Raw genomic sequence first — 16,825 nt, 5'->3', positions numbered from 1 at the left:
CCTTCTACAGATCTTTGCATAGGTTGGCTCAACTTTTTGAGAGATACATAAATAGGACAATGATCATGATGATAATAGCAGCCATGTTTGTTCTTATAGGCTGGTGATTCAACAGAAGATACCATCACAACTGTACTGCAGCAAAGTCCCATTGTAATTTTTTTTTCTTTCTTCCTTTTGTCATCTAGCTTGCATCAGCTTTGGAGATCCATCTTGAATGAGGGTATTCACATTTGACTTCATGAATATTCATTCTTCTATTCTATGCAGCAGCAACTGTGTGTATTGTGTGACAGCTGGGGTTTTTTCCCCATAATTTTAAATTTTCACTTTGAACCAAATTATTACAAACATTTTGATAAATCATTACATCAAATGAACTTTTCTATGTGTGTGTAAATTTTCCAACAGAATCACTAAGTATTAAAGGACTACTCTTCAGAAGTCATCCAAGATAGAGCTTGGACACAAAAAGTGCTAAACAACTTGAGCCACTCTTAAACCAAGTCCTGTTATATCTGCAATGTAACCATGAAGAAGGGACATCAATATTGCAACGTCCAGTTTTTCAAGGCTTCATGTCATAGTTGGTAGATATTCAATGCTGAAAACAGCAAGTAGCATACACACTGGTGCTGTGGCCGAGTGGAAAAAGGCAGTTTGGGTGGCATATGAAGCAATGAGGCTTAACAATTGTGAGGTTCCGGGTTTGATACCCAGCCGGGTCATACTGAGGTAGGTTTTTCATCCAAGGGCAGTCTACAGTTTTCCAATCTGAAATCACTTTCTAAATTGAAAAGATTCCAAATTTGAGTTGAAATGTTGAATTGGAAGCCACCTGACATGTAAGTTGTAATCCATAAGCCCTTGCGGGTTTCTCCCACATTTGTAGTCGCTTAAGCATCTTAACAATAAATGCTGATTATTCTCACACTGGCAAGGCACTGAGCCATTGACCAGTTTAGACATTAACTCTTTGTAAGTCATTAGTATTATTCATTGATGGATATTTTAATTGTTGTCATACATTATGACAAATTTTTGTGAGAAGGGGAGGGAAGGGTTTAAACCCTCCATATATAGGCCCACCAGACCCTGCCTCTGTAGGCCTGCCCTAAAATCACAGACCAGCGTTATCACCAAAAAGTCTCACCCAACTGCATGATCTTTATAACTTTTATCATATTATTCACTGTTTCTCAAATCATTTCTTTACATCATGTACTGTATATAATGTTAACAATATAAAGAAAGGATTTCAAATTATTACTATGGGAGTTGAAAATAATTATACTTTGGAAAGTTACATAGAATTCTGTGTTCATTATCACCAAAGGCAGCCAATGTTAACAATCATATGAACTTAATGAAATAGTACAACATATATCACTCAGACTCTCATCAAATAGAGCCAATTATAAAAAAAATTATATGCTGCAGAATGCGAGGGTAAGTGTCACAACCATGCTAGACAATTGTCTTGTTCTTGTTTGTCATAGAGTATGTCATGAGTAATAAACATTACATACTGTATACTGAAAAAATAAGATGGAACTTTGACAAGATGTGATTGACATCTAATATTAACATTGCTTATATTCTATGGTTTATATTAACTACAGTTAAGTTTTGGAAGATGGAAAATATGGAAAAGAACCTTGAATTCGTTTTAAGTATAATCTAAAAAGAACTGATGTCCTTAAAGATGAGAATAAGATGATCAATCAACTAACTTAATTAATATAAGTTCTGAATTTGAAATAAATCCCATAAACCCTGGAATGTATTTAAAATTTCCCATGGTGGTTTAATATTTTTCAATACTATATTAAGCATTTGGGGTACCTAATAAAAAATCCATGTCCCTTTTTCACTCATTTTATCTTATGAACCACCTAAATAGTTTGAAGAAAAGTGTCAGAAAATGGTGTAAAATGCTTATTAGCACAATAACTTGCTGGTAATGGCAGTATCTTTTCTAGATTCCTATAAGCATATAACTAAAAGCTGTCTGCTACAGAACTGTTGTCGGTCTAAAAATTATTGTAATTAAATGATGTTATAATTTTTGAATCAGAATAGTCAATTTTCTGGAGGTATTAAACATCAATTGCAACTTTAATGCAACCAACAAATCAGATATTTGTGCAATCCTGTGGTGAGAAATTACCGACATATTACTTACTGACTTAATGGCTCATAACTGGCAGAAACCACTTTGTTGATCCCAAAAATGGGCTAGTTTCATCCCAGTCAGCAGATGTGCTGCTTGTTCAAAGTCTCAGAGCAGACGTATGGATCATCGAGCCTGTGACTATTTATGTCCCAGTCTGAACCAGTTAGAAATATTACATTGCAAACACAGCCAGAGTTCCAGCATCCTTAACAAGCTGCCTGTACCTTTCTAGTTACTTTAACTATAAATCAGTAGGAGATATCAGAATAAATTACAAAGATGGAACATGATCAATATCACTTAAAATCACCTACGTTTATGCTTTCATTTTACGAGAAAACAGTGTTCATAGTTTTTCGTATTATATTACTTTCTTTTAATAAAACTCCTTTTCCCCCCAAAATTGTTTGAGATAGAAAATGGAAAATCTATAATTGTGCTGCTGGTTGCAAGTCTCAGGGGCAACTGGATGGAGCACTGAGTGGCGATTTATGTCCCAGTCTGAACCAGTTAGAAATGTTAAGTTGCAAACACGACCAGGGTTACAGCATCTTTAACAAGCTATTTGTACCATTGTAATTACCTTAAATATCAACCATTAACAAATAATGGGAATAAATGGCAAATATCTGAAAGTTAAACATGATCTGTAAAACTTACAATCAACTCACAATGGTATTATTTTTAATAGATAAAATATTACTACAAAAAAATCCTTTTTCACACACAGGTTAAAATGCTAAGAAGCAAATTGATGGCATGTAATACCATAAACCATGACAGACAAATTGTTTTCTTGAACCTCTACAATGCAAATATAGATAGCCTTTTAGTGTGCCTTCAATAATGACAGGCAATCTAACAAATATGTGAATGCTTACTGCTTTAATTTTATAAATGTGAAAAATTGTCTGGGTGAAGAAATATTGAGAACAGCAAAATGGGATCTTGCTCATTTGCCTACCATTGGTTGGTAAACGTAAAATCTGGGAAAACATTCTAAAGATATTTTGATGAATTGAAATCTTGCATTATGAATCACAGGCAATTGAAGTTTAATAAATTTTTCGACCAAACACGAAAAGCTACTCCAACATCACCAATATGCCTGTCACCCTGAACCGAAGTTATTCACCAAGTTAAAAGATGATGTTTGATAAATCTTGACTAAATTGAGGAATACTAAATCCAAACAAGATACTAACATATGTTATTAAATGTATCTCTTCATCAAGGTGTATATTTTGGGACTTGCGAGGAAACTTGTAAATATAGTTGCATGCGTCGGTTTGTGGCTGCACCCTATGGGAAGTCCCCCGGGGGACACATGGATGAGGTGAACTGTGGTTCCCCTAGGAGAGATTGATTAAATTGTGCACACTTTGGTGTGCAGCTATGGCAGGTTACCAATGACCAGGGTTAAGTTGTAAAGTCGTGTGAGAGGGCCTTGGCCTTGAACATTCACCTGCATCAAGAGTGTCAAGTGGACAGATATGGCGTGTTATAAGTGGCCACTTTATTATTATAATTGCTGTAACAACAGTTAACAATGATAAGCATCTTTTATTGCATCATCCCTTAAACCCCACCCACCTACCTACCTACCTACCCCTTTCTTGTTTCTAGAGTAATCACCCCTTCTTTCTAAAGTAATCACCCCTGTGATTTTTGTGAAATACTTATTTCTCAGCATATAGCACAACATACTAAAGGTGACGATCAAAACACTGTTGAGTGTTTACTGTATTTGAAAAGTCTTTGATGATGATCAGGATGAGGTTCAGAATTTTACAAGTTTGTTTACATCTTGGCTGAATTTTTTTGTCTGGCTGTTTGAATAGCATCCTCTAAGGCAGACAGACCCCTGGACAGGACCTCTGGACAGGCATTATGTCCCATCAGACCGATCCTAATGATCTGACCTGCAGTTGGACCAAGGCCACCGGCAAATTCAATCTTATGTCTACAAAAGAAAAAAACAAGTTAAAATTAGGAGTTTTTCCCTCGATTGCGACAGCAACTTTTTTTATCTTGACCAATGCGATACAGCAGTCTTAATGTCAGCAATGAAAACCCTCTTACCACTGTAAGAGTTATTACATTGAACAAGTTTTAAGTGGTTCTCACTATGACAGATAGCATTAACTTAACTTGAGCAGCCTGTTGAGACAACTTTCTAATGATAATACCACTCCATACAATGGTCTCTCATATCATGGTCTCTCATATCAACCACTCGTACTGACAGTATGAACAGTTTCCAACCTTTAACTGGTTCTAATGCTAATACCACCATATACTGTCCCCTCATATCAAGCTTCAAAGCACTCATACTGTCAGTATGAACAGTTCCTAACCTTTATTGGATAGAAACAGGACATTCATGCTGCTCATACTGTCGAAACCAGTGCTTCGAAGCAGGCATAAGTACAGTATAGAAACAGAGTTGTCCCAATTGGGTGAATGCATAATAAAGCACAACTGTTACAATGATATAATTAATACAGTATCCATTAGCAAAATGTTAAACTTAGTTGGCATATATGCTTCATGGGAAACAATCCAACCTCACTGAAATATCATAAAATGTCACCTATGGAAGTTTCCAAGGAGAAGCAACCCAACCACCATTGGACAGTGTCGTAGAGGTGTGTGCAATGAACACCTTCCTCATACATCAAATATTATTCTATTTGGAAGATAACTGCTTTAGTGTTTTATCACACAACAAGACTAAAGACTTTTTTATATGGTTTTCATATTCAAATTCCACATCGAACCACATGTGCTTAAATTTTAGATTTCTTTTAGATTCTTTATCTATTACATTGTCTATATCATGTAATAGTGGTGCATTTGGAAACCTGAAATAAGACTACTGAAGTTGCTGAGAAAACACCCAGTCTGGTGTTGTTTGTGGTGTCAACACCATTTACAGTCAATTTGAAGATATGAATAGAGTAACAATGGGAGAAGGTTTCAGATCCTGGTGGAACTACACACACTGACAAAATGGCAGCCCCTCTGACGTGAGTTTTAAATCGTGCCGTCCATATTTTAAGGGAAATAGTTCTTCACAAAAATGGATTTCATTTAAACTAGAGATGACGGTTGAAACTGCTTTTCTAACACAGCAGTGTTTCAATTGAATCATTTGATGAAGTTATTCAAGTTTCATTTCAATTAATGAAGTAAATGTCAAAATCTCCTGACATTTTCCAGTTAGGTTTGAACACATTTGATGAATTCCGATATGAAACAGTGTCTGGGGTTGGTTCCTTTTCTCTAAGTTTATTTATGGATTATTGACTCTTACAACCACATAGATTAAAAACCTGGACAGATACTCTATGGGGGTATACTTACTTTTGCATAACGTGAGTCGTAACATCCTTCCAGTGCACATCAGACGGCAAGACCACAGAAGTAATAGTTGGAAGACGATATTCCTATGGATTAAAACAATGTGGGCACAGATGGGTTTAACTCACTATACCAGGGTGCACCCCAAATATGTTATGAAAAGTATGCATTAAAGTGAATACACTGGAACCAAAATCTACAAATGATCATTATGTATGGACAGACCACTTTTACATTCACAATGAATTGGTTTAATTTAAACAATTCATGTCAGGAAAGATAAACTAAACGCATTCACACCAATGTAGGAAAATAGAGCCTTCGACATCGTACAAGCATCACATGGAACTCTTTGCTGCTTAATATCGGGTCACAACCTTCCCGAAATTTGTTTAAATACAAATTAAAGAGATTTTACTTCAACTTATACTGAGATTGAGGTTCCTCTTTCCTTCTTTTCTTTTTCTTCCTTTCTTCTTTTCTTCTATTTGTCTTAGTTCTTTTCTTAATTCTTTTTGTAAGTTATTTGTGTACTCTATGTACAGGGAGTGTATCACTTGATAAGCCCACAAGGATTTCCTGATAATCTTCCTTTCACATTCCATAACTCTCTGTATTCCCTAAATTTGTTGTATATATGAAAAAAAACAAAATAAACGAAACGAAATAAACTGCAACATAATGATGGTACCTAATTTATGAAAAGACTTAAACTGTGTGTAGTCACACATAACACAAGATTAAAAGGTTCTCTGAGATAAACATTCTAACCAACAAGTTCAACCTCAAAGAGAACACGTAGTATCTATAACTTAAGCTATCAATGGATTTTACCAAATATATTATCTCCATCCAAATACTCAAAGTAATAACATATCTTTATTCAAGAGTGCACAAAAATGTTGGCAACATGATTTATAACAAACCTCATTTTTCACAAAGAGCTCACATCCCAACTTCTTCAGTCCATTGTGGAATTGAGAGATAATATCCTTATGTTTTTGCCAGCTGTTTTCTAAACCCTGCAAAGAACACGGAAAGTGTAAAGATGGATGTTAAATTGTATAAAGATTGCTCATTTTAAGCAGAAATTTTGCTTTGATATGTCACAGTGGAATAGTATACAAATAATGAATGGTTATGAGCGCAAAAGTGCAAATATTTCATGAGTTGAAAGATGGAATGTTCCATTCAACGAGGTGCAGCCGAGTTGAATGGAACCAATTACATCTTTCAACGAATGAAATATTTGCACTATTGCACGAATGGAAGCCATTCATTATTTGTTTTATACAACATATTATATTAAGATGGGTAAAATGCACTCATGCAACAGATTGTTTTGAACAGACAGTTTCTCTGCTCTCTTGCCATTGAAGAAAGTGCTACCAAAAAAGTATAACCCATGGTTCTATCTCATAGAGTGGAATAGAGCGGATTTTGCATGCAATCAACGAGCAATTGACCAATCAAATGACCAGAATACAATTAGGTGTTGTATAAAAAAGAACAATGAGTGCTAGTAATGATGTCATAGCTATTATAATTCTGGGTTTTTGAGATATTAATTTCTTTACAATAAGCTCAATGATTGGAATGCTCCGTTACAGTAACTTGATGATGATGGTGCCACCTCCTTCAGTGTAGTCCCAAACTGTAATGGTCTATGGACAACAATTTGCCCCATATTTAGTACATTTCATGTGTGTGATAATCTTATTCAAAATCTGTTGAAACTTTTCCATTTGCTCATTTTGTTTCTAAGATATACACGTTTTTTTTATAAATCTGGGGAAACTCATTAAATATGCCCAAACTATGACAAAGAGTTTTGTGCTCATCAAAATTATTTTAGGCCAAAATAAGTGAACCCCTAATTACAAGCCCACATATATCATTTGAATAATGCGATGTTCATCTTTACAAAGAAGGCAATATGACATATTTCAAACAACTTGCCTTAGGCCACAAACCTAAGGCAAATTGCATAATTTTTGGGGTTAAAAAGCGACTTTAAAGACAAAAGAACTAAATGGTTTTCCCATTCAAAGTCAAGAGTGAGGAGACTTCATTTCCGCTATTAAAAGCAACTCTTGACTCTTTTATCTTTCTATCCTTCTTCATTTTGGTCTTTTTTCCCCTTTTTGATCACCTGCAAGTTATTTTGTATTCATTTAGAGTCTAATTCACATGCATCATCATAATTATGTAATTTGCTTCTCTTTACTCACTGCAGACATTGGGCTGTCAACCTTTTCGGGCCATTGACCCCAAACATTTCGTATTTTCATTTCTATAATTCCTGCTACAACTGCTGCCTCATTCTTTACTGCTCCACCCTTCCCTTCAATATAGCAGTGACATAATTTGTTTGATACTCTGAATATCTGGAAAGCAGTCATGCTGAAGGCAAAGGGAGAACTAACTCTACATGTCTTGGTCAATATCCACTTGATGCTCTTTAGAGTATCTGAAAGTTCCAAGTGTAAGACTGGAACCAAAAACAAAAACATCAGAAGATGCTAGAAATACATTCCCACCTGCCATTTCAAACACACTTGACTGAGAATTCATTTCCTTTACTTTCAAATTATCCTGATTAAACAACTTCAATATTTTTTTTTAGTTTATTCACAGAAACTTATCCTGATTAGTCAAAAACAACTTCAATATATATTTTAGTTTATTCACAAACACTTATCCTGACTAGTCAAAAACAACTTCAATATATATTTTTTAGTTTATTCACAAAAACTTATCCTGATTAGTCAAAACAACTTCAATATATATTTTAGTTTATTCACAAAAACTTGAAAGATTACTTTGTTACCTCCTCTGCCATTTCTGCAAGAGCTTCTCTGAACTGATAATAGCTTGATATAGGGCCAGTATGATGGTACCTGGAAATTAAATTCAAGAATTGAAATAATTAAAAATTCATGAATAATAACTTTACTTTTAAAACTTCATCAACAATTTTAACAATTTTGCAGAGCATTCTTCAAGAATACCATAATTGATAAATTCATCAGACAGAGACATATGACTAAATTTTTCATTAAACGAAGGGTTAGAGACCTGCCAACACTCCTGGTTTTACCAGGAATCTCCCCATATCTGAAGAAATCTTACCCTCTCTCGAAGAGTGTGCTAGATTAAGTAATTGAGCCACTTCATTTATGAGCTTCTCATGTGTAAAAGGACAATTCTTAAATCAAAAGTATTAACAAATGAAGTAATTCTTCGGTCTACAACATATTATCCATAATTACGTACTTCCGCGGACCTTCATCACAGCCCCAGTAATTCCCAAGCAGATTCATATCGAAATAAAACGACTGGATTTTGGTTTTCCTCATTGACATTTTCTCCCTGGAGTTTGGAGAGTAAAAGATAAAAACATTGTTCATTCCTCTTGATGGATAGATAAAACATGCTACTACATAAATACACTTAAATAGATTTATAAATTATAACCATTACTGTTCAACTGAGACACACACCATGCATCATCCCCACCCCACCCCCCACCCTTTCCAGCACTCCTGCCTTACCTCCACTCCACACATGCAGCCCTTTAGCCTTTTCTAGTTTCAACACTTCTCAGTCTGTTCAAATGACAGTTGAAGGGGAATCCGGTTGTCAAAAAGGATTGTGTTATTTATCATCATTATGTAAAAATATCCATTACTTTCCAATTCTGTGCTTTGACCCTAACCACACCCCTCCAAGTCCCCTTCAACAACCTACTATCCTCTTTCTTCATTCTTATTATGACCTAATGTGACTTTCTACAGAGCAACTGAATGTAGATAGAATACAAGGCAAATAATTAATATGGAATAATTCAATGGTTAAATTGTTCTGGGAATAAGAAAAACACGGAGAGATATTAATCTCTGCATAGGATATACACACGTTGACATATTTTCATTTTACATTTTAACAAAATTAATATTCTGTCAGTTGTCATTGTAAAATATTGAGAAGTTCTCACTGAGCTCTTGGGCTGAATGTGATTGGTGCAAGGCTTGGGGGTGCATTCAGAACCTTCTGTGTTCCTGAGTAACAAATATCGATACCTGTGTGGAAAAGGAAATGAAAGAAGTAATGATAAAACAAACATGAAGAAATTCAACTCTTCGGTATAAGCAAGCACTATCAGTAAAACTATATGAAATGCTGAATATGCATGAAACCAGAAAACCAACAGTCTTAGTGATTCCTGGCCACATTTTACAGGGTATGAGAAAATGTCAACCAGCTATACAGAAGTTCTTTCACCAAATAAAGTGGATCCAAATACCAAGTTCATCCAAGATTTTAGCTTTTTAATTACCCTGTTTATATGGTTTTCACATTCTGTCCTCTGTTAACCTTCAATGAAAACCTTGGATCTCATCAGAAAACAACATGGATCTTGTACTCAATACGGTGCATCTACCTACAAAAACAGTTTCGTCAAAGTTTTACTTTTTGAGTCATTGTGTTTACAATGTTTTTAGACTTTGATCCCTGTTGACCTCATATGACCTATGAACTTCATGCAACACAATAGGTTACTTGTACTCAATAAGGTCTATTCACATACCCAGTGTGAAGTAAATCCAAGCTTAATTTTGACTTATAGTGTTTACAAGAGTTTCAGACTGACTTCTGGTGATCTCAAGTGACCTTTGACCTCTTCAGAAGCCAGCAGGGACCTTGTAGTTTGAAAGTAGAGTGCCATTGAATGTTGCAGTTATTAATACTTTTAAAGTAGAGTTCCCACGGATAGAGCCTAGGCATGAAAAAGCAAACAGTTTGATCCACTCTCAACTCACACCCCCCCCCCCCCCCGAAGTTCTCATCAAGGCTGTCACCACATGATCACGAAGGTATTACGTCAGGTGAGTATCACAATTCCCTTGTAAAGGGACTAAATACTACACATGATCTTAGTGTAGGGATAGTGAGCAGTTAACTGTTTACTGTGTATCTGACATAAGAAGAGCACATACCACACATGATCTTAGTGTGAGGATACTGAGCATTTAACTGAGTACCATGTCTGTGACATAAGAAGAGTACATACCACACATGATCTTAGTGTGAGGATACTGAGCATTTAACTGAGTATCATGTCTGTGACATAAGAAGAGCACATACCACACATGATCTTAGTGTGAGGATACTGAGCATTTAACTGAGTACCATGTCTGTGACATAAGAAGAGCACATACCACACATGATCTTAGTGTGAGGATACTGAGCATTTAACTGAGTACCATGTCTGTGACATAAGAAGAGTACATACCACACATGATCTTAGTGTGAGGATACTGAGCATTTAACTGAGTACCATGTCTGTGACATAAGAAGAGCAAATACCACACATGATCTTAGTGTGAGGATACTGAGCATTTAACTGAGTATCATGTCTGTGACATAAGAAGAGCACATACCACACATGATCTTAGTGTGAGGATACTGAGCATTTAACTGAGTACCATGTCTGTGACATAAGAAGAGCACATACCACACATGATCTTAGTGTGAGGATACTGAGCATTTAACTGAGTACCATGTCTGTGACATAAGAAGAGTACATACCACACATGATCTTAGTGTGAGGATACTGAGCACTTAACTGAGTACCATGTCTGTGACATAAGAAGAGCAAATACCACACATGATCTTAGTGTGAGGATACTGAGCATTTAACTGAGTATCATGTCTGTGACATAAGAAGAGCACATACCACACATGATCTTAGTGTGAGGATACTGAGCATTTAACTGAGTACCATGTCTGTGACATAAGAAGAGCACATACCACACATGATCTTAGTGTGAGGATACTGAGCATTTAACTGAGTACCATGTCTGTGACATAAGAAGAGCACATACCACACATGATCTTAGTGTGAGGATACTGATATACTCCACATATATCAATGAATGATGTTTCTCCTTTAATAATCCTTACAACACATCATACTGAAATGGAGCATGCATACTTGATTTCATCTAACTGTTATCACTTCCAGGATTATTACTGCTTGTTTACGGATAACAGTCTCTCTTCCATTATAATTTAAAACAAAGGAAGATGTCTTATAACTCACCCCATTTATCTGTAAAAAGTGGCATTGCTCCTAGGGAAGCAACAGCATCCACTATGAGAAGGCAGTCATATCTGAGGGGACAGGTAAGCAATACATGAATATATAAAACTAGAAGACAAGAAGGTCACCCAGTTGAGACAACTTTTGTCTATACTGTACTTTCACATCTGGCTTCAAAGCACTTGAACTGACAGGATTTGGCAGTATGAATGTCATGCTTCTATTAGATAAAGGTTAACTGTTCATACTGTCAGTTTATGTGCTTTGAAGCATGACATGGGTAGACAGTATAGAGTGGTATTAGCTAATAGGAAAGGGCAAAACAACTCATGAATATGCGGTAGAACATGAAAAACCAAAAAGTTGATTAAATTCAAATGAAACGAATAGACTCAAACAAATGTGGTAGTAAATATTAAATGAAATATTCATACCCAACTAAAACATTTTGGAATAAAGAGTTTCACTTGTGTATTAAGCAAAATTATGTGCAGGAGCAGTTAAGGTGTGATAAAGGTAAGATTGGGAGGTCTTTTTGGGGTGCTGGGGGAGAGAAATGGGAGGTGGAGGATACTTGAACCAAAACTACAGAATAATTGTATATAAGGATTGATAACACACAGATAACACACAATTTTTTTTCCCGCTTGGTACAGTACTTTCAAGTGAAAAATTCAGGTGAACATTTTTCAAAGCACCTGTATGGACAAACTGTGTGAGCACTATGAATATCCTGTTCTATGAGATAAAGGTCAGGAATGTCAATCTCAATACTGTACAACTTGCTTTGCAGCATGACATGAGAGTACGTGTAGCATAAGAACATTGTCCCAATTGTGATTGTATGATGAACATTTACTTGTGGCAGAGGTCTCCGAGGCCTTCCACTGGTTGTCCTACTCCAGTTGAAGACTCCCCTTGGGTGATGAACATTACACAGGGTTTGTGCCTCTTAAGTTCCTGCAAAATATGAATGTCAAAATGTCATCGACAAAATTTATTCACACTCTCTATTGCTGTTTGAGACAAGGTATTTATTTATTAATATGCTGCATATGCTAGGACTAGCTATATCAGCTACAAAGGTGTGATCCAGGACTATGCAAGAAGGTTTCGCTGTCTGTACGGTATGAAAGCAATATACTTAAAGAGGGAATATTATGTGCTTTTATTGTCTAGGGAATATTAAGGGGGCAGTGCTCGTTAGAAGGAATGAAACCTAGCATCTGGGAGATCGTGGGTTTGATTCATGGCCAGCCAAAGTAAGGTGGGCTTTCCATCCAGGAAAAAATCCACAGTTTATCATCTAAAATGGTCTTCCAATTTGAAAAAATTCCCTTACATGAATTGTGAGTAACCATTTGGTATCACCCACAGGCATATGTGGCTGCTTAGCAATGTAAGATAATTGTCTTCCTGGCCAAGTACAATTAATATTATTATTATTAAATATCTTGCAAAACAAGCGCTGCGTTAAAGAGGAATGGAAATTTTTAAAATTGAAGACCTATAGGCAAATTTACAGGCTGAATTTCTTGTTTTTAGATATTTCCCTCACAGTACAGTGTGTACACATTCATATTGTATATTAAAACTGTTCTTGAACTTATTTCATAATCAATCAGTCAAAATCACAATTGTCCATTTATTATTAGAATACAAATTTGAGTCATAAATGGTTTGAAGGTCCAGGATTGTTAAGGAACATGGCAGTCATGTTTATTGCTATCAGCCCTACATATATCTATATGCATGCTATGTGTACTTTATTATTAGGCATAGCTGTATGTGTGCAATAGGTAAAGACTTACTGTATACTGCTGAGTACCATGTACTCTGCAAAAGTGGGATAAAGTCTACAGGGTGTTACAGGTATATATATTATTATTTAATGTACCTGCACTGTACCTGCTGCTGTACAAGTTAGTTCATTAACTACTGTGTGTGGTACATCATGTTACTGCTATCGATATCATACAGTACTTAGTAATAGCCATAACCTGCATGTTAGGACCTGCGACCCTATATGTTCACCTGCAGGTTATACAGTTACTATGCTATCACTACAATTCCACCCGTCTTGTTTGTCTCTAAATGCTTTTGACAAAGGCAAGACTCTATCCAAGCTGGTCTTCATGCCCAATCATCGGATGGGAAGAGTCTCGAATGAGCTACAAGCCTCTTGGGATCTACTACTGGAGTGTTAGCTCTACTACTGGAGTGTTAGAAGGAGTGTTAGCTCTGTGGTTAACGCCGGTGCCATTCAATCATAAGGTCCCCGGTTCGAGTCACTCCCAGATTAATGTATGTCGTCTAGTTACAGAATTGTTGACAATTGACAATTCATAATCATTGACGTTAAATATGAATGTAAGAGACTGACTTCGGTCAGCTTGCGGCTTTGATAAGCCAATGAGGCTTCTTTGCGAGTTCCTGCTTGCAGGAGGATCTAAAATACATACATACATACATACATACATACATACATACATACATACATACATACATACTATTAACTAAGTACTATGGTAGTGACCATAAATATACTTCATGAAACTGCTAGAATAGTGTACATTGTAATACTGAGCTCAGTAGCTTAACAACCATCACCTAGGAACATGCATTGATACACTAGTGCATAGAAGTCATAGATCATGACACATACAAAACAGTAGTATATGTAGAACACATTTACATAATTGCTGTGCACAGTACATATATCTCTAATGTTATCAAATTTATACTATAAATAGTAACCATACCGCTTCAATGTCAGCTGCAGTGAAAGCATCTCCTGGGGTCTTGTCTGCAATTCTCACATCCGCTCCTGAATAGGAACAAACAAATCCTACGTGAACTTTTCAGGCATTCATAGAATCAGTCAAGTCACTGAGAACTTTATTGCACGATTCTACAGTACAGAATATATAAAGACTTTCAGAACCTTTCTAATATTATATATTTATTACTTTAAATAGGGAACCCCTCCGACTGGATTTTCAGGATATAAATCTTTCCGAGTTTGGTATACATGTGCAACATTTCAAGATATTTGCACTTTTCAATGATATATTTAAATCGAAATTAATCAAAACAGAAATTGGTGGAAACAATTGAATGGATAAAAATGAACACCTGTCTTGCATGTTGTAAACCCTTTAATGTCTGCAAACAGAACGACCCTGATTAAATGCTACTGGAATGAAGATCCCACATATGGCTGTAGTTACAACCTGACTAATGGTTGGTATGGAGGACATAGGCAGTAGATAATGTCCTGGAAGTGGGTCAATAAAGGCCCAGATCAAAATGAAAAGATTCTTTATTTTGCACTATTTAACCAGCAAGGTCATAAACTCACAAATGACATTATTGCACCCTGCCAAACAATCTCTTACCCATTCTGTCGGCCATGTCAGCCATTCGTTCACCCCAGATTCCTTTCTTGCAGACCAGGATTACATCTCCAGGCTCAAGAACGTTGACAGCAGCTGCCTCCATGCCTGCATGGCCAGTGCCACTTATTGCTAGGGTCAGTTTGTTCTTAGTTTGGAAGACATATTGTAGACCAAGTTTGATTTCATCCATTACCTATAAATGAGAATAAATCAAACATAATCCTCTTTTAGGCTTGTTGAGTGATTCAGTACTTAGCATAAATATCAGGAAAGACCTTTCCAAAGCAACCCTCCCCACCCCAAAAGTTTTTTTGGGACTATACCATTTGATAAAAGGTTGGCATCAATTTAAACATTGGTAAAAGTTTGACATAGGTTAACTTGGGTATTTATAGTAATACATGCAGTATTAATTAACTAAATATATCTAGGTTAGGGATGTGAAGTGTCGTTCTAAAAATTTCTAGAAATAATTTGAGAACGACAAAACAACTGTTTTAGATACTACATGAATACATAAAAACCCAACTTAAGAGTGGAATATACCGACAAATGGTCATGATCCAAAACAACTCTTACACAAAGATATGTTACTATAGTCTTTTTCTTGATGCAAATGAAAATATTAACAGGATATTTGTGTGTATCCTATTGCCCTATAAACAATTGTGTACATAGCTAGGCTACCATGGCTCGATCTTTAGTCTTTGTAACTGCAGTTGGAGCAAAGTCTTTAAATTTATGGTGTTTAACTTACTTATAAATCAAGCCAATAATTTTAGCAGATTGGGGATCTTACTTCGACTTGTATTTTGCACCAGGTGCAGAACACATACTGACTTCATTGTTAAGTGTAGGCTATAGTATATGTAGGTAAAAGCCTATGTTAGTGGTGTATATTCATTAGAGAGGTTGTTCTGAAAATGACATCCATGTATCTGCACCCCTTCCATAGCTCCCACCTTTTTCTGATGCAAATGCTCATCATACATCTGATATGCAAGGTGCGAAAAGGGGAGGGGAGCTGGAATACTGTAAGACTATATTGCTGTTTGTCGTTACCTAGGTATATCCTAAAACGTAAGGTAAAGCCTGAAGGTTAAGCCTAGGACTATGCCTAGTTGTGAATACCTGGAACGATTCGCTGTGCAAAATTCCTAGCAATGGTAATGCACCTGCTTGCAGAACCCTCTCTGACGAAACTGCTGGACCAGCACCGAGCAACAATTTCTGGGGAACGTTTATAGGGCTTTTTAATGCCGCTGGTGCGGCAATTTCGACAGCGGGAAAATGAGACATCTTTAGAGTTGTGGTTACTCTCAACAATGAGACAGGAAAATGGTTACAATTTCGCAGAACCGGGCCTGCGGGGACCCTCAATAGGCGGAGGCAGAACATGCTGGTACTGGGACAGGGTTGAGTGCGCTCTTCCTTTTTGTTATCTTCAGTTTGACAGTAAAATCATACCACTCTTCCCACCGGAAGGGGCGGATCCGGTAATTCCAATCCAGGGTTGTCAAAGAATACGAAATTGTTCATCCAGGGTTGTGAAAGAAGGAATACGAAATTGTTCAGAAGAACTTGGGAGGGAATGTGTTGATATCCGGGGGGAGGTTTGTGTTTTTATATTACCTGAGGCAGTATATATTATTACAGTATAACTAAAATGTCGCGATTTTGTGACAAAACGTCAACAATTAGACAAGGAATGTCGGAAGTTTAGATTAAACTTCAAAATACCGAGATGAAGGTTAATTGAAAATCGAAATCAAACGTTGTAAT

The 16,825-nt window shown here is 36.3% G+C and overlaps 1 protein-coding gene across 1 annotated transcript; it reads right to left on the bottom strand.

Annotated features, from left to right (window-relative positions):
- Positions 1-1,445: 1,445 nt before the first annotated feature.
- On the bottom strand, positions 1,446-16,501 carry LOC139975588 (alanine--glyoxylate aminotransferase-like). Its single transcript, XM_071983613.1, has 11 exons — positions 16,175-16,501; positions 15,044-15,236; positions 14,408-14,472; positions 12,505-12,605; positions 11,646-11,716; positions 9,537-9,621; positions 8,816-8,911; positions 8,370-8,439; positions 6,466-6,561; positions 5,543-5,625; positions 1,446-4,139 (listed from the first exon to the last, which is right to left on the bottom strand). The coding sequence occupies exons 1-11, from the start codon at positions 16,439-16,441 to the stop codon at positions 3,977-3,979; spliced, it is 1,290 nt and encodes a 429-aa protein (XP_071839714.1). The 5' UTR covers positions 16,442-16,501; the 3' UTR covers positions 1,446-3,976.
- Positions 16,502-16,825: the final 324 nt, after the last annotated feature.

Source organism: Apostichopus japonicus, chromosome 11, assembly GCF_037975245.1.
Source record: "Apostichopus japonicus isolate 1M-3 chromosome 11, ASM3797524v1, whole genome shotgun sequence".
NCBI lineage: Eukaryota > Metazoa > Echinodermata > Holothuroidea > Aspidochirotida > Stichopodidae > Apostichopus > Apostichopus japonicus.
This window is presented reverse-complemented; position numbering and strand designations above follow the sequence as displayed.